The 23,832-nt window shown below is 43.5% G+C and overlaps 1 protein-coding gene across 1 annotated transcript in view; it reads left to right on the top strand.

Annotated features, from left to right (window-relative positions):
* NCKAP5 (NCK associated protein 5) overlaps positions 1 to 23,832 on the top strand; it is a 734,641-nt gene that overhangs the window by 167,463 nt on the left and 543,346 nt on the right. Inside the window, exon 4 of the mRNA XM_045287417.1 lies at positions 1,900 to 2,033. Coding sequence (XP_045143352.1) covers positions 1,900 to 2,033 — 134 coding nt within the window. The remainder of the gene's footprint in view (positions 1 to 1,899; positions 2,034 to 23,832) is intronic.

The raw sequence follows: 23,832 nt of genomic DNA, 5'->3' as shown, positions 1-23,832 counted from the left end.
TAGTACGAGCTAGCATGGTGGACTTGCAGCAGTAGGCTCTATTGCAGTGTAGGTTGCCTCCAGGCACTTAATTTAGGGAGCTAGATTTGCTGACATAAGGAGAGTGCCAAGCACATCAGGCCAAGGCTTAGGACAGTGTGTCAATGACCTTTGGGCATTTATCAGCCATACTAGAAGAATATTGTATATTTCCTGATCAGTGCAAAGGCCAAGGTCCCTTGGGACTGAACCAAAAAGAGTTGTGCTCCTGAGCATCGTTGAAAAGAGCCTTGCCTGACAGAAGACTTATATTCTGATCATTGATGATCCTCAATTGTGACTTATTCACTGTCTAAATAAACCCCATAGTTGTGATTATGGTCCGTGAGCTCCGTGCAGTGTTCCAGTGACATTTTGAGGCCAGCAAGGGTGCAGAAAGTGGTTTGAGAGGGACTGTCTGTGTCAGAGCTGCCAAATGAGGTTGGAGGCAAGAGGTACAGGGGATTTGGTCTTGGGCTGATGTTGAATTTGATTCCCTTCTTCCTTCTGAAGCCTGAGGCAGTCAGCTGCCGCCCACCACATCGTTCTTACCAGAAGCAACCCTGCTGTTCGAAAGTGCAGAACCGGAGTCTGTACAAGGGAGCAATAGAACACGGCAGACACAAATTTAGGGGGAGCATGTGTTTAACGTCACTGCTTAAGCTCAGCCTTGGACAGTCCGCACTCTTGGGGTCGTGATTGGAGCCCAGTGAAAAGAAGAACGAGTGAGGGAGAAAAGCAAGCGGTACACATGCACAGCGCCTCAGGAATTGGAGTTTGCAGTCTCCCTTCCTGTCTTTCTCCAAAAGACCTCTCTCTCCCTTTAGGACTGGATGCTTCTCATGATCAAGTATTGCATCTTTGGTTTCTATTGCATTATATTTATCCAGTATAGAGAGGTCTAAATTTTTGTAACAACGGTAACCATGGCAACCTGATATGCTTTAAAGTGGAAAATCAAGCCATGACAACAAAAATAAAACCAAAAAGATAGTAGATTGGCTACTAACTGGGTGATTGGTGGTGTGGTCTCTTTCTTAACCCAGGCACGGGTCTGTGCTGAACCATCACTTCTGGGCCAGCGGGTCCCACTTTTAATCCTTGATACCCATTTGTGAGATGAGCTAGTGTGGGGGATTATGAATGAAGTAGGTGACTTGGCCCGTTTTTATCTGTGAAAACCCACCTTGCCAGATAAAAATGAATTCTTTAACCTTGTTCCCATCAGCTCCATGATTTAATTAGCTTAAACTGCCTGGCTCTTCTATCAAGACAGTAATGCTTCCTTTCAAGCTTGTACCAAGGGTTGAAGAGATGCAATAATTCTGAACCAGTCACAGGGATTCCGCAGGAAAGGAATGGCTGTATATTCGATAGCATTACTGGGTCACTGCCCTTCACAGGGAGCCAGCTAGTTCAGTGCAACTGGTAACAACTCCGAAGGCACATCAACTAGCCTCCAGGTACCTCTGGCCCTAGGTTTCCTTGGTGATCAAAACAACACAACACAACATAACACAAACCCATAGCTGTGGAATCGAGTCAGCACATGGCATCCCATCCGGCACAGAGTGGCATGGCTCCACAGGGCGTTCTTGGCTGTGACCTTGATGGCAACAGATGTCCAGGCTTTGTGTGTGTGTGTGTGTGTGTGTGTTACTTCTGGATGGGTTCACAACTTGGGGTTTGTTGGTGAGTGTGAATCATTTGCATTCCTCGGGGGCACTCCTTTTCTAGAATCCAAATGTAACCATAGATTTTTATCAAGATGAAATGAATGATCATCCACACAACCCGGTAGCACTTTCTGAGCAGCAGGCTGACCACGGATGCCCTAATAGGTACGAATCTCTTAAGCCCATCCCTCCGTGTCCCTTCCAGCATGAGAAGCTGATCCATGAGTTGGAAGAAGAGCGACACTTGCGTCTTCAAAGTGAGCAGCGGCTGCAAGAGGTGACCTTGGAGTCTGAGCGCACCCGGATTCAGATGCATGACCTGCAGCAGCAGTTTTCCAGGTACAGTCATGAAGTGAGCACATGCCTCACCAGGTGCAGCTCTCCATGCACCAAGGCCGCGTTCAATGGGATTTCCAGTTTGCAAATTCTTTTGTTTTTGACAAGCTAATTTCCCAACCACTTAGACCTTCTTTTATGTTCAAGTCTCCCGGTGGCAGTTAAACCTCTTTTCTGAAACTTTAGTTGTCCTTGACCCAGGCTGGGCTTTACTGAAGCAGGTTGTCTTTTCTGCCGCACTGGCTTCCCCATGGGTCTGCCCGGGAGTTTCAATGGCTTTGTGGCCTGTAGGGATGTCCTTTGAGAGGCTAGGTGGGTGGATGAGACCTCACAGGTCATCATAATCCTGTTTTAAAGGACAGACAGACTGTGAGTTCCCTCACACATTGCTTAGTGGAAACATTAGGAAGGAGGGGGGAATTAAAAGAAATCAAAATCAATGAGTTCTGATCCTTTGAAAAGAGATCCTGTGAAAGGCACGTTCTCAAAAGCAGCTCTTTTCAGGTCTAATTGCAGCACAGTCTGAACCTTTCAATTTCCAAGGATTGTTCCTATGGGGGCCAGGGAGGGGTTTCTATCTATTCTGTGAAAATCCATTCAATTCTGTGAGAAAAGAACCACAGACTTGGATCTAATTGCAGACATGGGACTAGATACAGGCATTCTGCGAGGAATAGTCTGCCGGCACGTCTACATTTGCTAAATCAGAAAAATAATTTTAAAATGTATTTTTAACAGTTTTATTGGCATACAGTTCACATATCATAGAAGTCAATCGTTCAATCACATCAAGAAGAGCTGTAAACAATCACCACCACATCCATTTTGGAACACTTTCTCCATTCTTGGATCATTATTAGCTCCCCACTCCCTCCAACTTCTCCTGTCATACCCCCACTTGATAGTATTATTGGGTCACTGTCTTTCACAGGGAGCCAACTATTTCAGTGGAACTGGTTTAAACTCCAAAGGCATATTGTGATCATCCAGGCTGACTAGAGAAACAAATGCAGAGACACTTGTATATGTGTAAGACAGAACTTTATATCAAGAAGTAATTGCACATCAATCAAACATCCCAGCCCAGTCCAGATCAAGTCCATAAGTTGGATATTAGCCCTTATGTCCAAAATTAGCCCATGGATTCCTCCTCGGACTCACGCAGCACATGCAATGGTGGCAAACGCAGGAAGATCCCAGGCTGGTGGGTGGAAAGTCCTGTGGGTCCAGTGGCATCTCCAGGGGCTCTGGTTACCATCAGCATGGTTCCATGTGGCTTGTCAATAGGAATGTGAAGCAGAGAGACTATGTCCCACTTCCAGGGAAGAATAGAGGAAAACTCCCAGAAACCTCATCAGAAGACCACACCCACAAGGAGGCATCAATCAGTCTGTGACCTGATTGACAGGCTGTATTCCACCTGTATAACCTATTTATCAATTGTCATGAAGTTGTCATTTCAATACTTCTGATCCTAGGTTTCCTTGTTTACAAAAACAAAACAACAAATGACAACCCAAACCCATAGCTATAGGGATCATTAATCCAGTTACTGTCTCCATAGACTGACCTATTCATTTCTCCATCAACTCTACTTGGGATAACACAGGTAGATAACCCAAGAGGCTGTCCAAAGTATAATTGCATTTCAAAAATGTTCTTAAAGTCTTAATGAGCTGCTGTCTCATTTCAAAGTGTGGAATAATTCAGAATTGTTTGTCCCTATAACGGGTGGCTTTGATGGTTTCATGCCAGAACTCTTAGCTTCCATGTTGGTGACTCAAGTTTATTTTGGCCAATGTAACTATGTGTAGCCACCGGCCATCTCTCAGTGGAGGCTCATGTGTTGCTTTGATCCTAATAGGATTTGCAGAGGAGCTTCCAGACCAAGATGGACTAGGAATAAAGTCCTAGAAACCATTTCTATTGTATACAGGATCACCATGACTAACCACAACAACATATCATTAGTGATGGTTCATGCAGCCTCATTAAGACACTGTTATCACTTTTAGGTGTATTGGAGGGAGTGGCCAAAGCTGCTAGTTTATTTATCTCCTTTTGGCCCATGCTGTGAATGCTTATGACTTTAGTTTAAGGGCTTCCTGGAGGAAGAAGGCAGAGAGATGGGATGACTCCTCTGTGTTCAGTGTCCTGATTTCCCACCTCAGGAACACTTGAGTTCCTCGTAATACGCAGGTGCTGTGAAAATGCACTGGTCAATCCTCTAACAGATGCATGCCCCACCCTATGCAAAGTTTTTCATTCAGTTTGGTGGCAACTCTCATTTTATGCCTCCTCCCAACTTGAAATAATAGATCTCCCCGCCTGACGCAACTTCAAAGCTAGCACTAACTTCATTTTAGGATGGTGGGCAAGGAGGAGGCAGATCACACCATCTCACGCTAACCAGGGTCTCTCTGCGTTCAAGCTATTGATTTACCGGTCATGAAACACTTGGCACAGTGAAGTCTTTTCCTGGGATGCCAGGTCATCCATTGTAAATCAGATGACAATCCCATTCAGATTTGAGTTCCCCAAGAGTTCAGGCTACATCCCAGGCAGAAAGAGAAGATAATTGCATGGGACATAAACAGGGGTCCGATTTACATACTGCGTTTGTGAAGACCCCCCCACCCCCACCCCACTGGGCAGTATGATCAGTTTTCTCCTGTAAGGTTTCATTGAAACGGAAACGTTCAAGTCCAATTACAGCCAGACAACTAATGCAAATCAGTAAAAGACAGGAGGGAAAAAGACCAGGTAATCACACAGTAATTTGAACAGGCCCACTGAACAATTTCTGATGGCCTTTCACATTTTAAGCGTTAGCTTATAAGATTTTTCTATTGTTTGATTCCATACAAAATTGTATGTGAATGGATATATTGATGTAAATTATGGTGAAAACAACAGCAATGACTATTAAAGAAAAAAAAAAGGGAACCAGGGTTTCTGGGGGTGGTGGGGGTCAGTAGGGTTGGGAAGGGAGGGGATAAGGGGGGGGTGAGTAGGGTTGGGAAGGGAGGGGATAAAGGGGAGCAAGACCAAGGCAGTCAAGGAGAAAGAAAATGATTTGAAACTAATCATGGTAGCAATTATGCCACATTGGTTGATGGGATTGAAATATGGAATGTTATGATATCTTTAGGAGCTCCCAATAAAATGTTTTTTTTTAAGTAAAATGTTAGACTAAAAAAAATAAATTAAAAAAAGATATATCTACTTATGCATATTTACCCAATTCTGTTACCAAAATGTAAGTCTTTGTAAAATTCTCAGCATTACAGAATATGCCCATACTACATCATTCTTGTCAGCGTCTAGTTAGTCATACTAATCATACTAGTAATTTATATAATGAAAGTCAGTGTATGAAACTTGTGTATCTATAAATTTCTTTCCCTTGTTTTTTTCTGGACCAATTAGTTCGTCTAGTATGTGTGATGTTGTTTGGGGCATAGAATCCTTTTGAACACTAGATGGAACAAAGTTACTTTTAAAAATTAGCTCGTAAACTTACATCCTTTTGGATAGGAGGTTGTTGACAATAAAAGATAGGTTTATAATAAGTTGATAACATGCTGCTTGAGGGAGAAGGTGACTGTCGTAATTTCACAGACTACTATGTTTTCTGGGAAGGATCATTTATTTAACTGAACTCAACGTTTCCTGGAGACCTTGATAAGAAGCAACTACAATAGGACATATCATCTTCCTCTGTGCTCCATAGACTCACTTTTCAGAAGGGGCTCATCTGGCCTTCTTCCGTGGTGTGTTTGAGTGGATTGAAGCTTCCAACTTTTCAGTTGACTGAACATGTTAAGCCATGTCATTCGGGGACTCCAGACAACGCCTCTTACCCACTAATGAGATTCAGATCATCTCTGTTCACACAACCAGAATAGGATAGATTACTTCAGATCCTTGATAGGAAACACTGAAGGATACCATCTACCATGCAAAATGGTACAAATCAGTATTAATTCCTAGCATTATGACTACTGACGTGATGTACCCAGGGAAAGAAGCAGCTTCCTGCCCTGTAGTAAAGAGGTAGAGCCTTGGAAACTCACTGGGGCAGTTCTCCTGCCCTTCCAGGGTTGTTATGAGTCAGAATGGAATGGATGAGAGTGAGTTTTTGAGTGTGTATTGTATATATAAAAGGTCAATCCGCTTTTGAATTTCACAGCATAGTCAATGGAATTCTGGGCTCCAAGTTAAGTAGCAGTGTCAAGATTCTCAAGCATTATGCTGTGAGTGAATGGGAACATCTAAATATGCACACATTGTGCCATTCTTACACATCCTTCTTGAAGCTGGGACAGATGCACACAGTGCTGAGGCCTTGGGGACTTGGGTGAAGCATCCTTTCTGGTGTATGTAATGGCGTGGTAGCCAGGAGCATGTCCAAACAATGAAAATACCATGAGGTTCAGCTGTCAAGGTGAGATCAGCGGGGTGGGGAGTCAATATGGAAGGTAGAAGCTGGGGGCATTAGATCTAACTGGGGAGAAGAGTTCACCAGTCAGGATGAGTTAGTCAGGAGAGGGAGTATGGGGCTTGATTCTATGCCGTTTCAGCTGAGCAGTGGGTTGGATAGCTTTTAGGTACCAGGCAACCCTGCACATGTTTGACTATCCATATCAATGAGTCATGGGTGCACTTGGATGATGGACATTTCTTTGAATGAGTTTCTTGTATGCCTCCACCAGGATTCATCCACAATCTCAACCTTCCCCTTGACCTCATGCCTAGAGAAGGTGGACCTATTAGCAGTGGCCAGAAGTCTTGGTAGTAACGAGAAGAGATGTGGGCGGAGGCTCCACAATCAGCCCTGAGCTCACAAACCAGAATGGCCTGTGTCGAGGAGGTCTCAGAATGCTATAGCTCACTTGGTTTGAGCCATTTGTATTCTCTCATGTAAACGCAGAGATGAATAAAAGCTCTTTTCCAATTAGCCCAGCCCTACAGCGGCGGGAGCTTAATTAACATGCATGATTTTTACCTCTCTGGGCTCGAATGTAGATTGCAACAGCTACACAGAACACACAAACTTCATGATTGAAGGGTTGACTAAGGAAGTTAACAAGTTGTAATGCTGGTGGGGAATGCGCAGGGTTGAGGATCAGGGCGTGTCACCAAGTTCTGTCAAATCTGCTAATAAATGCCCAAAGGATATACCCCTCTGGTAAAAGCTTCAGCCCAAAGGCATTCAACGTAAGCTGTGTGTGTCAGCAAACCCAGCTCCCAGACGTTAGTGCACAGGGGCTCCCTCCTCCCGGTAAGCCTCAGTTGAAGGCAGTCAGCTCTATTTCCGTGGGTCAGCAAGCGCAGCTTTCTGAATTCATTACCCAGAGGTACGCTACTCTGCCAGCCCACATCCTGCACAGAGCACTCGGCTTTCCTTGCTCCGTGGGTTGGGAAGTCCACCACGCTGTCCCGTGCTCTGGCTCCTGGTCCTGCTGCTGCTCCTCTGATGGTATAACCAGCTGTCTTCTGGATGCAGGGATCTCAGGTTCAAAGGACACATTCTACTTTGGGCTTTTGCCGTTACTGAGATCCCTCCTCCTGCTTCTCAGAAGGCTCCTTTTGTACACAACAGGGTCGCATTCTAGAGAATCCTGTTCAGAATTACTCATTCAGGGAAGGGACTTTGGGCTAAAAGAACCCCATTAAGTAAATCACTGTCCCTGCAAGTGGGTGCTCCCTAGAGGCAGGTCAGGTCATCAGGCCTGCTTGTACTCTGTCTCATTACTTGGTGAAGTAAATCAAGGATGCTTTCTAGAAGTGAGTGATACATATTGTTCCACTCATCATCTATGTGGTTTAGTGACTGGACATATTTAATATGGTATTAGCTTTGTGATATACCTCACATTCCACAGCAGCCCCTGCCCCGCCAAAACCAGCGTGTTTGAGTACGGGCTTTCCAGTTCACCTGGGCCCAGGTATAGACTCCAGCTATGATGCCATGATGCCGACTTCCCGCTTGAGGGAAAAGAGTCCATGTTTGAACCCTCAGCCTCATTACTCCATGCTGAGTTTTGCACATGACTCAGACTTACTTAGAGGGACATGCGTTTGCAGCACTTTTAGGACCTTTGTCTCCAAACCAGGTAGTGGGTAGATAGGAGAGGGGGATTCATTGTCTATTTTGTAGACTTGGCACGATTTGCACATGAGTTTGCATGGGTATCAGGGCACGTCACAAAGTTCTGTCAAATCTGCTCATCAATGCCTAAATTCCTTTGATCAAGAGGTGGATGATCCTGGACACTGCTGTTCTTCTCAGGCAACAAGGGACATTTAGTGTGTGTCCAGTAAAATAGAACGGAGTGTGTACCCTCTAAAAATGTGGGTGCCAGTGAGAACATCCTTACGTACGCCTATGCACCAAAGACACATTCATAGTGTAGCTGTAAATGAAATGAACGCTGTCAGAATTCAGGGACAGCTAGTACTTGTTAGTGGGTTCTCATGCTGAGGCATGAATAGAATCAGATGAAATCAATCATTGGGTAGTATCTTATTTTTCCGTGCTGCCATAACAGAAATACCTGGAGTGGGTAGTTTTACAAAATGGATATTTATTTACTTCTTTTTTTCCCAGTTTCGGAGAGTAGAAGTCTGAAATCAGGACCCTGGCTCTAGGGGAATGCTCCCTCTGGGGGACATTTCATTGGCTTTTCCGTGATCTATTCTGTGATGATCTCTATTTGATGTCTGTTTTTCTCCACTTGTGCTTCTTTGCCTCTGTGCTTAACCTACTCCTGTTATATATCAACAATGATGCCTTTAAGACACACCCTACAACCCACATGGCCTCATTAACATAACACAGGCAAACATAGTCCCAAATGGGATTATGCTTAACAGATGTAAAGGTTGGGATTTATAACACACGTATGAGGGGCCTTCAAAAAGTCCATGGAGAATTCTGTTCCTTTCTGATTCTATTGTTCCATAACCGTTTTGAAGATCTCTTGCATTTGGAGGGCGTAATTCCGTCCAGTACAGGTAATGGTAATCATAACGATATGCATTTAGTGTCACAGCTCAAGGCTTGCAATATGTTCAAAGCTTTAAATTAGAATCAACCTGACAGACCCGCCACTTGAGATGACATATTTTTTAATGTAGCTACAATTAACAAACGGTGTAACATGCAAAGCATCCTGAATCAGTTAGTGCTTCTCGGCAGCTTTGACATGCCCGGTGTGTGTGCATGCTTGCAGGGTCGTATTAATCCAAGCAAGGGCAGCAACAGAGCCTTGCCTCTGTAATTGACCAGGACAGTTGTCATCCAAATGAAGTCCCACCTTTTCATCCCCAGCCCCAGGATTTCTCCGCACTGAATCTGACCTTCTCTTCCTCCACTGTTAACCACTGCCTTGAAGCTATTTCTTGCTTACCGTAATAGAGATTTCTTCCAACACAGTTGATTGCTCTGCTTAAATGCATACTGAACTTCAAGGAGACATAAATTGAGATGGTTTTACTGCTTAACTCCGTTGCGCGTTGCTATTTACTGATCACTTTCAGAGACTTTAAGGAATCCCAGTGTGTATTTTCTACTGCCCACTTGGAAGCCTAAGGCACCTGGCAGAGAAATGTGTCTTGAAGAGAGAGGATGAACTGCTCTGCTCATATATATTCTTCTGCCTCTGTCTCTGTCTGGTGCCTGCAGAGAATGTTTCCTTGATGTCTTGGGAGGGAGTAGACCATAACACCAGGAGAAATGTTGTCAATTGACCTTTGGACAGTCAACTGCACAGAGCTGCCCTTGTCCCTTCCCACTTTTGTCCCCATTTCAGTCCCTGTACCAAATTCAATCCATCACAGAGGCTGGCTCTCTGGAGTGCCTTGTTCCCCCTGATGAATATAGAAGACCGTTTTTTTTTTTCTGTTTACCGTATATACTCGAGTATAAGCTGGCCTGAATATCAGCCGTGGCACCTAATTTTGCCACAAAAAAATGTGCTTGAAAAACTCGGCTTATGCACGAGTATATATGCTATTTAGATTGATTATTTCCATGCCATCAGTTATATTTCTAGCTGAGTCTTTTTCATAAAAACTGGGGCCTCTCATCTGTGCTTTTGGGTAAATCCACCAGAAGTTTGAAATGAGGCCTTTGTCTTAGTTGTCTTGTGTTGCTATAGCAGAAATACCATACGTGGTTGACTTTGGGAAACCAAAATGTATTTTCTCATGATTTAGGAGGCTAGAGCGCCTCCTTTAGGGTCCAGATTTAGGGGAAAGCCTTGACCTTCCACCATCCGTGTGCCTGGTGTTCCTTGGAGATCTGCGTCTCTCTGGGTCCTTCCTGGCAGGTGGGGGCTTCTCAGCACAGGGCTGCAGGCCCAAGGATGTACTTCACTCTTGGCTCTTCTTCCTCGGTGGTAGGTAATGAGGGCCCTATTTGTGCTTACTTCTCTTTGTACTTCGTGTAAAAATGATGTCGTCTGGGATGTACCTGAGAACGGCTGCCATCTCCCACTCTAGCCATCAGATCACACGTGTGCAATAGCCGCCTCATTTTATAGATACCCAGTTATATCATTTTATAACCAGTGACCAGGGAGAATCTTGATGCCAGACTGACACGCATTTTGGGTGAAGACAGTTCAATCTATAGCATTTTAAATCTGCAAGATACTGTCCCCTAGGGAGTTGCTGAATGATCCAAGGGGCCGCAAAACTGATACCTCCCCTTATCCTGGATTATGGGCTACAGTGCAAATGTGTGTAATTGGGGCTTGGGGCACTGATTTACAGGCTCAGAAACCCTATGTAAGATTACTTAGCTAGAATACTCAATGGCAATGGGTTTGTTTCTAGGATCTAATCTAAGCTAGCTTAATTTTTTAAGGTAAGTGACTTAACCCTTTGGTGTCTCAGTTTGCTCCTTTGTGAAGCAATGAAGTTGCTTTTTGGAAAGTAATATGCTAACGTGAATTTCTTACACAAAGCTAAGCCACCCTGTTATAACCAAGCTGTGCTGAAGTTTGTGAAGGTTGCTTGGAGTAGTTCTGTGTAGTCTCCATGTTGGCAGCATGGTGAGGCTCTGGGAAGTTGAGGAGTCGCCATTCGGACACTGCCAAGTCCCCAGGAAACGTCTCTGTGGCAGACAGCCAAACGAAATCCTGAGGAGCTGTACCGGGCACGGTGAGGTTAAGTGCCTCTGCTGTGGACATGACCATTACTGCTTTGGAGGCTGATGTCGTCCACTTTCATGGCACGGATTTAGGAGGAAAATGAGCCCGACCAGAGAGACCTTTCTGACAACCAGAATTGCTTCCCCGCTAAGCAATTTTCGGAAGCACTTGTCCTCAGCAGTGAAGACACCAGTGGCTTAGTCTCTCTGCAGGTGTTTTTTTTTCCAGCACTATTATAATTCTTTAGTAGCTCATCTATTTCTGATAAGAAAATAAGTGCAGGAGGTAGACGGTTATGTTTTATTTTAAACCTGAAGATGAACCTTCTTCCTACTCTCAATAATGTGCTCTATGGTTTTGTCAGTTTGGCCCCCAATCCACACTTTGTGGATGTTTGGCTTGATACATTTGGAAAATCATAGACTGCCATGTAACAGCCACCACAGTCAAGGAAAAGAATATTTTTGTGTTCCTGAAAAGTGCCTCATTCCCCGTGGTTGTGGTTGTCGGTGCGTCCTACGCCCCTTTCCTGGCAATGCTAGATCAGATTGCCCTGCATATATCTGCACATGATGCTAGATCAGATTACCCTGCATATATCTGCACATGATGCTAGATCAGATTGCCCTGCATATATCTGCATAACATGCTAGCTCAGATTACCCTGCATATATCTGCACATGATGCTAGATCAGATTGCCCTGCATGTATCTGCATATAATGCTAGCTCAGATTACCCTGCATATATCTGCACATGATGCTACATCAGATTACCCTGCATATATCTGCATATAATGCTAGCTCAGATTACCCTGCATATATCTGAATATAATGCTAAATCAGATTGCCCTGCATATAGCTTGCCCTCTTCAGGAGGCCTTCTGAAAGAAATCATGAATTCTTTCACTTTTCGTGTCTGACTTCTTCCGCTGGGTGTGATTCTTCAGGGAAGCAGCATGTCCTAATTGGAGCACATGCAACAGAGATGTAACCAGATGTTGCAAGCTCAACAGCGCTCCACATGAAAAACATGAATCGCATCTGTCTTATGTACAAAGTTGACTTAGCCGTTGTGTTAGTCCGGGTACTTTAGAGAAACAAATCCACAGAAACTCATATGTATATAAGAGAGAGTTTTATATAAAGGGTAACTGTGCATCAAGAAAACATCCCAACCCAGTGCTGCCCAAGCCCACAAGTCCAACATTAACTCATATATCCAACACCAATCCACAAGTCCAACATCAACCCATTAACCATATGTCCAACACCAATCCACAAAGTCCTTCTCCATCTCACGAAACAGACGCAATGATGCCGACTGCAGGAGGAAAGCTGAGTCAGTGAACTGTGAGCATCTCAGCACTAGCAGGAGTCTCCACATGGCTGCTCCAGCACCCAGGGCTACATTGGGGTAGGTTCAGGGATGTCTTGCAGGAAGTGAGCCTTGCAAGCTAAAGCAGGGAACTGGCTTAGGCAGCTGCACCCTGGTCTGACCATCAGAAAGCAAGGTGAGGCTCATTGAGCCATACATTAACCCATATGGTACAGTACACTCATAACCAACAACACATATGAGGGCCTTCAAAAACTTGGTGAAAAGTAAAATTGAAATAGAATGGAATATTTCCACAAACTTTTTGAAGCCCCTTGTATACCTTTAAAGCAATCCTACTGGGTAATCATTGGTCTGCTAACTGCAGGTCAAGAGTTCAAACCCACCAGCCATTCTACATGAGAAAGTGAGGCTGGCTGTTCCCTTATTAGCTTACAAAGCCTTAGAAGCTCTATATAGAGGTGCTTGGAGTCTGAAAAAACTCCAGTGGGTTTTGTTTGGGTTTCAGTATGGAGGCACGGGCATAGCTTAATAGGCATAATACTTATGTTATTGGCTTATGCATTGTACCACACTGTCTATTGTTATTTTCATGGAAATCATCCCTCTTTAAAAACAAAAGTTTATCATCTACTGCCTATGCTTTGACTCGCACGCAGAAACATCCAATGGCAAATATCACACATCTCTTAAATACTTAGCATTAATTCTTAATTTCCGCTTAATTCTCCGCTTGATTTCCTGTGGAAATATCATAACGTGCCTTCTTGCTCCGAGATGCAGCTGAACCAGTGAGAGTGAGAGCCGTCGCACGGAGCAGAGGGAAACAAAACGTTATTAACCAGGCCAGACACCATGATCTAGGCCCGTTCGCCTAGCGTCCACATCACCCAACAGCCCCAACTGTCTGGTACCTTAGGCAGCAGCACTGGGCTGGAAGGAGGTGTCTTTAGCTCCGTAAGAAACCACGAAACCTTTTGACCAAGTAGCTGTACCATTTTGCTTTCCAACTAACAATGGGTATGAGTTTCAGCCGTTCCAACCCAGTAAGCTTCTTCGGAAAAAGAAAACACAGATAGAGATAACCAATGTTTGCCCTCATGATTTCTTTTTTAAAGCTCACACTCTGTGACCTCCCAGCTGAAAGGAGACATGTCAGCCTCCTGCTTCCCCTCAGAAGTCTACTACTCTGACTTCCACAATAATCTACTACTCTGACTTCCACAACAATCACCTTTTTGTGTTTTGCGGGGCTCCATCATCCGATATGCATCTGGAAACACTGTTGTTTAGTCGATCTTTACTAAGTTCACATTTGTTTCAGCCTATTGAGTACCCTCCACGAGAGGTCAACACTGAAACAAAGAATGTGAAGTTAAGAGCGGCTTTATTAGGACAGGGAAAGAGCTCCCAACAGGGAAGAGAGAGCAGAGAAAGGGACAGGATTATCTTGAGCTCCTGGGCAGGTTCCGAGACCCAACTAGTTAGGTTAGGGAAATTGCAGCTTGTTGGTGAGGCGGTGGTAGGTATATAGGACTTGAGCTAGGGAGGTATACATTGACAACAAGAAGGGAGATTTTTTGCTGGCAGCTGCAAGACCTTGAGCCAGGATGCGATCTGTGCCAAGTGCCTTTGTTGTTTGCCAACCGACTCCCTGGAGTTCTGGGACAGGTGCTACACAACTTTGGTCTGGAGTGAGGAGCTCCTTGGAATGCTGGGGCAGAAGATGCAGACTTCCATAGGCCATTCATCCTCCTGAGAGGCTGGAAACAGGGGCCTTGAAGTTCTATCCTCCTGAGGAGCTGGAGAGGAGATGGGGGCTGCCTCGTCTGGACCCGGCCCAAACACTCCATTCCTTCATTTTCTTCAAACACAGGTGGTGGCCCCACTTTCAGAAAGGAAAGTTTGCTTTGTGTATGTACCAGCACTTTAACAAAAGACGCACATGAACACTTACTTAACCAGCAGAAGTCCAAGAGGATTTTTTCAATGTCAAAAGAAGGTGAAAAGTGAAAGTAGAGGTTAGCATTTGTTTGGCAGCAGCACCAGGACGGAGGCTTCTTGTCCTCTGAGCAGCAAGAGCCTCTGCTGAGCTCCCTGCCTGTGACCTGCACAGGCTTTGGTCGTGTTCCTGCACTGCCCCTGCGCACTGCATGGGAGTCCTGTTTAAGGTGAACACTGTGTGCCCGTGCTAATTTAGGTTTTATGTGCTATCTGTTGGGATTTGGTAGGTAATTATTATTCTTATTTTAGTCTGGGAATGTTGCAAGTTTATTGCCATCCAAATTTAGTCGTCATTTCATGTCAGCTTATGAGACATTTCATAGGATTGCCCTACTTTCTGATGGCAGGGCACACCTATATATTTGCTGGAGAATTTATCTGTTGAGGAATTCAAGGCATTCCTCAGTCTGAATTTTGCTGACGACATATTCTTGGAGAAGTTCGGTATGCCCCTCCTCCATTTTTTGTATTTCCTGCAAATTAGCAGATATTTTTACACAATGAGAAAGGTCCCTGTTGATCTGCCAGCTACACGGTCAGCAGTTGGAAACCAGTAGCCACTCCTTGGGAGAAATACGAGGCTTTGTCCTCCTGGAAGGATTCGCAGTCTCAGAAACCCATGGGGCAGAGTTGAAATGTGTTGAAATTGAGTTGATGGCAATGAGTAGGGATTTTTGATTTTACACAATGACTATGGCATTCAGTAAATGCTCATTGGACCAGGAAGGACTTGAAAACATGAATGATTGAATGAATGAATGAATGAATAACTTCACTGAAGCCAAAAGATATAGCCCAAAATATACTATGGAAGATTTAGGTTAACATATGGAAGGATTTTACAGAGAGGGTGTTTGTGATAGAACTTTGCTTCCCAGGGGTGGTTCTACGATCACTGTTTCTGGTGATCTTTACAATTTTGATAATGCTCATCATTCTTAGAGTTATAAACCAGAATGGCCCGGAAAGATGAAGACGTGATTCCCCATCCCTGAGTCTCTGTGATGAAGGGTTCACCTATAAAAGATGAGTTGCCTGTTTCATCATGTTCTTTGCAGAATTCCTGTCTGCAGGGCATTAAATGGAATGTGCTGCATTGAAAGTTTACTTCTCACAGGGTCAAGTTTACTTTCAGAAAGTGTTTTATGACCCTTGGGTAACATGAATATCAGCCTGTCTGTGTTTGGGCAGGGCGCAGAGGCGAGGCAGCTGTCCCAGGAACAGAGTGAGGCTCATTGGTCTGATCACCTTTCAGTTCCCTTTAAGGAAGGCACGTCTGCAGAGTAGATCTCCGCATGTGGGTTGTAAACACTTGAAACTGTTTTGTTGTTGTTACTTAGCATTCTTTTTTTAATTTGTGAAAAACAATTCAGTTGCTGATGGTTCTTATTTGTAAATGTCTACATCTGCTTTTAACAAATGGCCTCAAGCCATTAAGATGGTTTCCTGAGACTCAAGTAGGGAAATTAGCTACACAGCGTAGGGTTCTGACTAAAGCAGCTTGTTGTTGTCTCCATTACATTGTGGATCAGAATGCGGATTCCATGGCTCCTGACAGACGATGCTGCCCTGTCATTTGGAGTGTGTGGGATTCTGATCACTGCTCTTGAGATGCAGATGCAAGTGTCATGGTGCATTTTTCTCCAAACCCAAATATGAGTTTCTTGTTCCTTGTTTAATTTCTTATAATCTCTTAGAGTAGCATTTTTGTTAATATGGACTTCAACGTGGACTTCCAAAGTGATGATAATCTTACTTCCTGTATTTTCCATTGCTTCTTAAACCATTTCTTATATTTTTTTCATTCAGTTCGTATTATATCTGTATGCATGAGAGGCAGAGTATGTTGTCATTTCACAGTAAAATTTTAATATAATAAAAACATCCACCCACTGCCACAGAGTACATTCCAACTGGTAGGGTTTTCAGGAGCAGTCTGATGCTTCTATTACAGCAGCCACCAGGGCTCCTCTCAATAGATGCATTAGGAAAGCTTAAAAGATGAACTCACTTATTTGAGGTCAGTGGATGAGGTGTGCCCACGTGCTTCTAACCTCATGCTCTTTCTCCTCCTTCATCATTCCTTTTCACTTCCTATAAACTTGATGGAAGTGAAAGTTCCAAAGGATATCAGAAGCAGTTGAATTCCATACTAATGTTAGTCTTGATCATAGATATATGAGCCTTAACATGGGTGGTGTACTTTAGAGAAACAAATCCACAGCAACTCATGTATGAGTTTTATGTAAAGATTAAGTGTGCATTAAGAAAACATCCCAACCCAATGCTGCCCAAGCCCACAAGTCCACCATTAACCCATTAACCCATATGTCCAACACCAATCCACAAAGTCCTCCATCTCACAAAACAGAGGCAATGATGCCGACTGCAGGAGGAAAGCCGAGTCAGTGAATGTGTAAAATCTCAGTGCTGACAGGGGTCTCCACATGGCTGCTCCAGCACCCAGGGCTGCATCGGGATAGGTCCATGTGGTTTCTCCGTGGGGATGTCTTGTAGGAGGTCAGTCTTGCAAGCTGAAGCAGGGAACTGCTAAGGCAGCTGCACCCTGGTGCAACCATCACAAAGCAAGAGACCTGAGAACTCTAAAGGCGAGCCATTTAGCCCTCCGCCCACATGTGTTTATCGGCCAGGTTGGCACAATAAACTAACTCAGGTGGTGTCCCTAAAGGTGACCCGTATCACCTCTCTGAGAAAGCTGGGCAAGAAGTATAAATGAAGTCATAGCACATAGAAAGGGAAATTGGGCATTCACCTTTTGACAGTCCCCAGTCCGTAGTGAAGAGGCGCGCTGGTGGTGTTGTGGTTACAAATTGGGTTGCTAACAGTAAGGACAGCCGTTTGAAACCACCTACAGTTCCTGGGGAGAAAGACGGGGCTTCCTACTTCTATTAACAATGACAGTCTTGTAAACTCACAGGGACATTTCTAACCTGCCCTAGAGCGTTACTATGCGTCCACCCCAACTTGCTGGCAGTGACAGTGACCATCCGTAGGGAAGGTCCAAGAGTGGTTTCTTCGGGGTCTCTTCAAACCATTGTACTGATGATTGGGTTGGTGTTTTCCAACACTTCGACTGTCATCCAATCATAATCGCGTTTATTACATGGACTCTCTAGTCACTGAATGAAGGTAGGATGGCCCACACCTCCCCTTCCCTGTTAACCTGGACAATGTGTATTGAGCTTAAAGGAAAGTCAGCTCCAGATTCACCGTGTCCTTGATACATTCTGTGATATTCCATTACTTAATTTCTACACCGTGGCTAATCCTGACCTTTGGTTGCATAATTACATTTTTTTTTTCTTGCTAATATTTTTTGAGACTTTACATCTCCTTGAATAACACTTATGTTTCTTTGGGTCATAGTCGAGCACTTAGGCTCTCAGTGAGTTTGGGGATAATATTTCAGATGACCATGGTGCTGTTTTAAGCTCCTCTTTATTCATGCTGGATGGAATTTGGGTAACTTGATCCATAATAGTTAACCGGATAACATACACATTTTAAATTTATTTTAATTCAATTTTAAAATAAACTTATCATCCAGAATGCACTGCTAGCTTAAGAGTATCTTTTTTTTTTTTTAACCACTGAGACCAAACCTTTTCTAAAAATGAGAATGTTTACATGGTTCTGTGAGACACCAGGTTAAGGAGGCACACACGTATGTAAATCATGATCTTAAAGCAGGGGTCCTCAAACTTTTTTAAAAAGGGGGCCAGTTCACTGTCCCTCAGACCCATTGGAGGGCTGGACTATAGTTTAAAAAACAAACAAACTATGAACAAATTCGTATGCACACTGCACAGATCTTATTTTGAAGTAATAAAACAAACAGGGCAAAAACACCCGGCGGGCCGGATAAATGTCCTCGATGGGCCGCATGTGGCCCATGGGTCACAGTTCGAGGATGCCTGTCTTAAAGCAAAGGCCGAGGGACATGGCAAAACCTAATGTTAGGTGGGATCAAGGCTCTGCTATAAGACAGGGAGGAAAAAGGACCTAAGAAAATCTCAAGCCATGAAGGGCTTTATTTAACATGAATATTGAAGCATATGTAGGTGATGAAGACAATGGAGAACTGCAGGAAAGACATTTTAGGTCACGAGAACAGAAAATTAGACTCTGCGGTCTGAGTACTCACAACGTGTTTCAGAAGCAACTACCAGTTGAGTGCTGCTGAAATTCAGTTCCTTAAGATCCTTATCCAGACTTTTGAACTTGGCTTCTGCATTCCCTTGCTTCTTGGACAATGAAAGAAGCTTCGCCTACTTTCCAGTGCTGGTCTCACGAATATCTCAATCACGCAAGCCAATCTTACTTTGAACCCTTTCCCTGATGCTTAGCGGTCACCTTTGCTGTCAGAAACATTTTAGGCATTATGTTCCATTCTCCCAGAAATTCACATGATTGTTAAGAGAGTCCCCAGGGAAATAGTAATATATTTAATAGACTTCCAATAGGCACCACACATATAAAGCTTATGAGTCTTTCAGAAACAATCCCCAGAGCACATGATAAGCTATCAAGAAATCCCCTACAGGTATTTCTAATAGATTTGAATGGCTTTAGGATTCTGCAAAGCCAGACTTTCTTAGCAGTCTCACTTGAGTAAAGAATTAAGTAGCAGGCTGTCATTACTGCCTCACTACACCAAAAGCCCAGCCCAAGAAAGGCCAGGACCTTGGAGGTTACACTGCGGATGAGAACATCCATCATTTAATAAAACCTGGAAGGCAAAGGACTAAGTCTACATGCACAAGGAGAGGACTTTCAGATGAGAAAAAACAGCCAATCTGCACACTGGAAACATAAGATATATGAGGGGGGCGTCGTGCCCTCATTTATTTCTCTTTGACATTTATGGAGAACTTAGCATGTGACAGGTACTATCCGAGGTGCCAGCATGTGCCCATTATTATGGTGGGAAACACTGCTACATGTCATGGAATTCTTTTGGCAAGCCCTCTATGGAAGAGATTCCTCTGTCTGTGGTAAGGTAAAGAAACTGAGACTCATAGGGCTTCAGGAACGTGTCAGGTCTCATACCATTTTGAATGTGTTATGCTGGGGTTTGAAGTCAATCTGGCGCTTAGCCATTACCCCGTACTGCCTTCTCTTTATGTCTCTTAGCTATCTAAAAGCAAGTGAGCTAGTATTTATTGAGTATTGACCTTGTACCAGCACCATTTTCTGGATGCTCTTATTTCATTGCTTATAATCTTGGGAGAAAGTATTACCCTCCATATTTTACAGATGAGAAAAATCAGGCCCAGCAGGGTCAAGCACCTGACACAAGCTCACATGGCTACTAAGCAACTGAGTCAGGATCCAACCCAGATCTGTCCGACACCGAAGGCATATCTTCTTCCTTTTATACTCTACAAAAGTTCATAGATATTAAAACAAAACACAAATGCGCTGCCACTGATTCATTGCTGGCTCCTCGTGGTGCCCCCCATGGGTTTCTGAGGCTGAAATTGTTTATGGGAGTAGAAAGCCCAGTCTTTCTCCCTAGTTGCTATGAGTGGTTTTGAACTGCCAACCATGTAGATCGCAGCCCAACACATAGCCATACTACGCCAGCAGGGCTCCTTTCATAGATATTAAGCATCCCAAAATTGTACTATTTACTCCAATACAGCCTTGATATTTGGAACAAATAAATACAGTCAGGATTTTGGAAATAGATTAGTTAACTGAGAGCCCTGATGGTGTAGTGGTTATGCATTAGGATACAATCCATGAAGTCAGCAGTTCAAACCATCGGCTGCTCCATGGGTCCTATAGAGCCACTATGTGTCAGCATGGACTCTATGCAGTGAATTTGGTTTGCATTTAGACAACTCAAAACTGAAATATGTCTTTGAAAATCTTTAAGTGTACCTGTTCAATACATGTTCTTGTTGATATTTGACAAGTTTTTCTGACATTTTCCTTAAGATACAGAACTATGTTTTACATATATATTTTCAAGTTAGCTTTCTCTAAAATTTGGTAAACCTCACTACTTCAAATATCAGTATGTCTTTTCCAAAATTACTTAATTCTGACCCTTTAAAATTTTGAGAGATTGATCTTGATGTAAATTGGAAGTGATTCAACCCAGTGCACCAAGACGTAAATGCAACATAATGGCATGAAGCAGGGAACCAATAGAGAGGTCTGGGGGGCTGACCCCAATCCCAACTACATGGACAGGGCCCATCCCACTGGATAATTCACTTCAGAGGACAGCACTGAAGCGACAGCTCAGGGAGAGGGACATGTCTGATCAGAGCACACAGGGGCAAATGAAGGGGGAGGAAGAGAGAGTGGAGCACATCCTGGCCCACCAAACCCTGAGGATGATATTCCTGCTCAGAACAGCCAATGCACAGAGAGGACCATAGGGCCAGCCCCACTGTGAGACATGAAGTCCCTCACTGACCCATAGCACTATGGGGGACAACAGTGGAGACACAGTGTGGAAATTGTGCCAGATCTGATCCCACCACACCAAGGTGAAACGCTAAGGGCATACAACAGAACAGAAAGTGGAGCAGGGCAAGGAAGTCCCCAGGGAATACCAAAAATAGACTTTGGGGCCAGGGTGTGGCACCCCATCAGACTTGACCGGAAAACACTCTTAAATGTGAATAAATAGACCTTGAACTATTTATAGTCTTTTCTTTTTCTGTCTTGTTGTTTTGTTTTGTTTTCTTTTGTTGCTTCATTTTTGCTCGGTCTTGTTTTTGTGTGCATATCATTATGTCTGCAGGTCTATCTAGATAAGATAGGCAGGAAAAACATGGAGGCAGGGGAAAGGAAGTGGTGTTAACAAACACAGGGACAAGGGAACAGCAAGTGATCCAAAATTGATGGTGAAGAGGGTGTAGGAGGTCTAGTAGGGCTCGATCTAGGGCAGTGTAACTGAGAGGAATTACTGAAACCCATATGAAGGTTAAACATGATAGTGGGATAAGAGGAAATTAAAAGGAAATAGAGGAAAGAACTGGAAGCAAAGGGCATTGATAGAGGTCTAAATATAGGCATGTACATATGTAAATATATCTATCTATATATATATATGGCGATGGGGAAATAGATCTATGTACATATATTTATAGGCTTAGTATTAAGGAAGCAGATGGACATTGGGCCTCTACTCAAGTACTACCTCAATGCAAGAACATTTTGTCCTAATAGTCGCTAAAGACAAATGGGTATATAAGCAACTGTGGTGAAGAAAACTGATGGTGCCCGGCTATCAAAAGATAAAGTGTCTGGGGTCTTAAAGGCTTGAAGATAAGCAAGTGGCCATCTAGCTGAGAAGCAACAAAGCCCACATGGAAGAAGCGCACCAGCCTGTGTGATCACAAGGTGTCAACAGGATCAGGTATCAGGCATCAAAGACCCAGAACAACAACAACAAAAACATACCATTGTGAATGAGGGGGAGTAAGGAGTGGAGACCCAAAGCCCATCTGTAGACAACTGGACATCCCCTTACAGAAGGGTTGTGGGGAGGAGATGAGCCAGTTAGTGTGCAGTATAGCACTGATGAAACATACAACTTTCCTCTAGTTCTTTAATGCCCACTCCCAACTATCATGATCCCAATTCTACCTTTCAAATCTGGCTAGAGCAGAGCATGTACACTGGTACAGATAAGAGCTGGAAACACAGGGAACCCAGGACAGATAAACCTATCAGGACCAATATTGACAGTAGTCATAACAGGAGGGTAAGGGTAAGGTGGGGTAGATAAGGGGAACCAAACACGATGATCTACCTATAACCTCCTCTCAGGGGGATGGGCAACAGAAAAGTTGGTAGAGGGAGACATCAATTGGTGTAAGACATGAAAAAAAAAAGATAAATTATCAAGTGTTCATGAGGGAGGGAGGGTGGGGCAAGGGGGAAAATGAGCTGATATCAAGGGCTCAAATAGAAAGAAATTGTTTGGAAAATGATGATGGCAATATATGTACAAATGTCTTCGATACAATGGATATATGTATGGATTGTGATCAGAGTTGTACGAGCCCCCAATAAAGTGATTTCAAAAACAAACCAAAAAAAGTTTACAGTCAAAACAACTTAAAAAAAGGAATAAATTGTTTTTACTATTTAAAAAAATTGTGTGAGTGATGTTAGATGGCAGAGCTTGTGATTTATAGAGTCCAACATGCATTCCACGGCAGTCACTGTCAAAAAAATATGGATTTAGCTTTTCCTTTCCTCTGTTTTCAGTATGTCAATCAGCATTTTCTTCTCATTTTTTATAGTGTATAATCACCACATTCACACTAGAAAGTGAAAGATGTACCACGTTGAGAGAAGTGTTTGTGTTACATTACCTAAGACAGAAGTGAGATGTGATTGTGTGCACACGCACGTGTAACTGGGTGCACAACCGGAAAAAGTATATAGAAGTGGACGCAGTGGGGAAGGGAAAATAAAATGTACACTATGGTTAGTGACAGGGGGCGAGGAAGGAACAGGGTCTGGAAACCAAAGAAGCTAGATTGTTCTGAGTACATTCCATGAGAAGTTGGCTTTAGCAATAACAAAAATGTTTACTACCATTATACCAGTGAATTTTAGTAGACCTAAACATTGAAATAAATAAAAATACAAGAAGTAACCTTTAAATAGCTTTGTGGCATATACTTCACATGCTATGTAATTTAATCATATGATCATATTTAGAAAGTTGTGAAATCATCACCACAATCAATTTCAAGACATTTTCTGCTTGCATTCATTTTTGTTAGATTCCCATTCCCCTCCACCCTCCCCTGCCATCTAGTAACTGGTAGAGATTTACCCATCCTGGATTCCATATGCAGAAAATCATGTAAAACACAAATAGAAGAAAACAACAATGACAGCAACAACCAGACAAACACACACAACAGTGACTAGACAAAGAAAAATTTCCATGGAAAAGAAAGCAGAAAGTAGTAAGTGCAAATAGAGGTCAAATGATAAGGCATTGCATTTTAGCTGAACTACATCTGCCGTAATCAATGGTATAGTGCTCTCTGTCGGATAGCAAGGCTCCTCACATCCTTGGACCGTGTTCAGAGGGGATTTACAGGCGGCTACGTCCTTTGCATTCCAGGCTCTCTGTGTGGAACCTGGAAGTGAATTTGGAGATCCCACTGTGACCCATGTTATTAGGTGCTCTCGGGTTGATTCTGTCCCATAGCAACCTTTTGCATCACAGAATCAACCACTGCCGAGACTTTGCCATCCTCACAGTTGTTCAGGGTTGGAACTCATTGATGCAGCT

The sequence above is a fragment of the Echinops telfairi genome, unplaced genomic scaffold, assembly GCF_000313985.2.
Source record: "Echinops telfairi isolate 266 unplaced genomic scaffold, ASM31398v2 ScPeMD7_15;HRSCAF=58, whole genome shotgun sequence".
Lineage (NCBI taxonomy): Eukaryota > Metazoa > Chordata > Mammalia > Afrosoricida > Tenrecidae > Echinops > Echinops telfairi.
The sequence above is the reverse complement of the archived record's forward strand: the minus strand, read 5'-3'. Positions and strand labels throughout refer to the sequence as shown.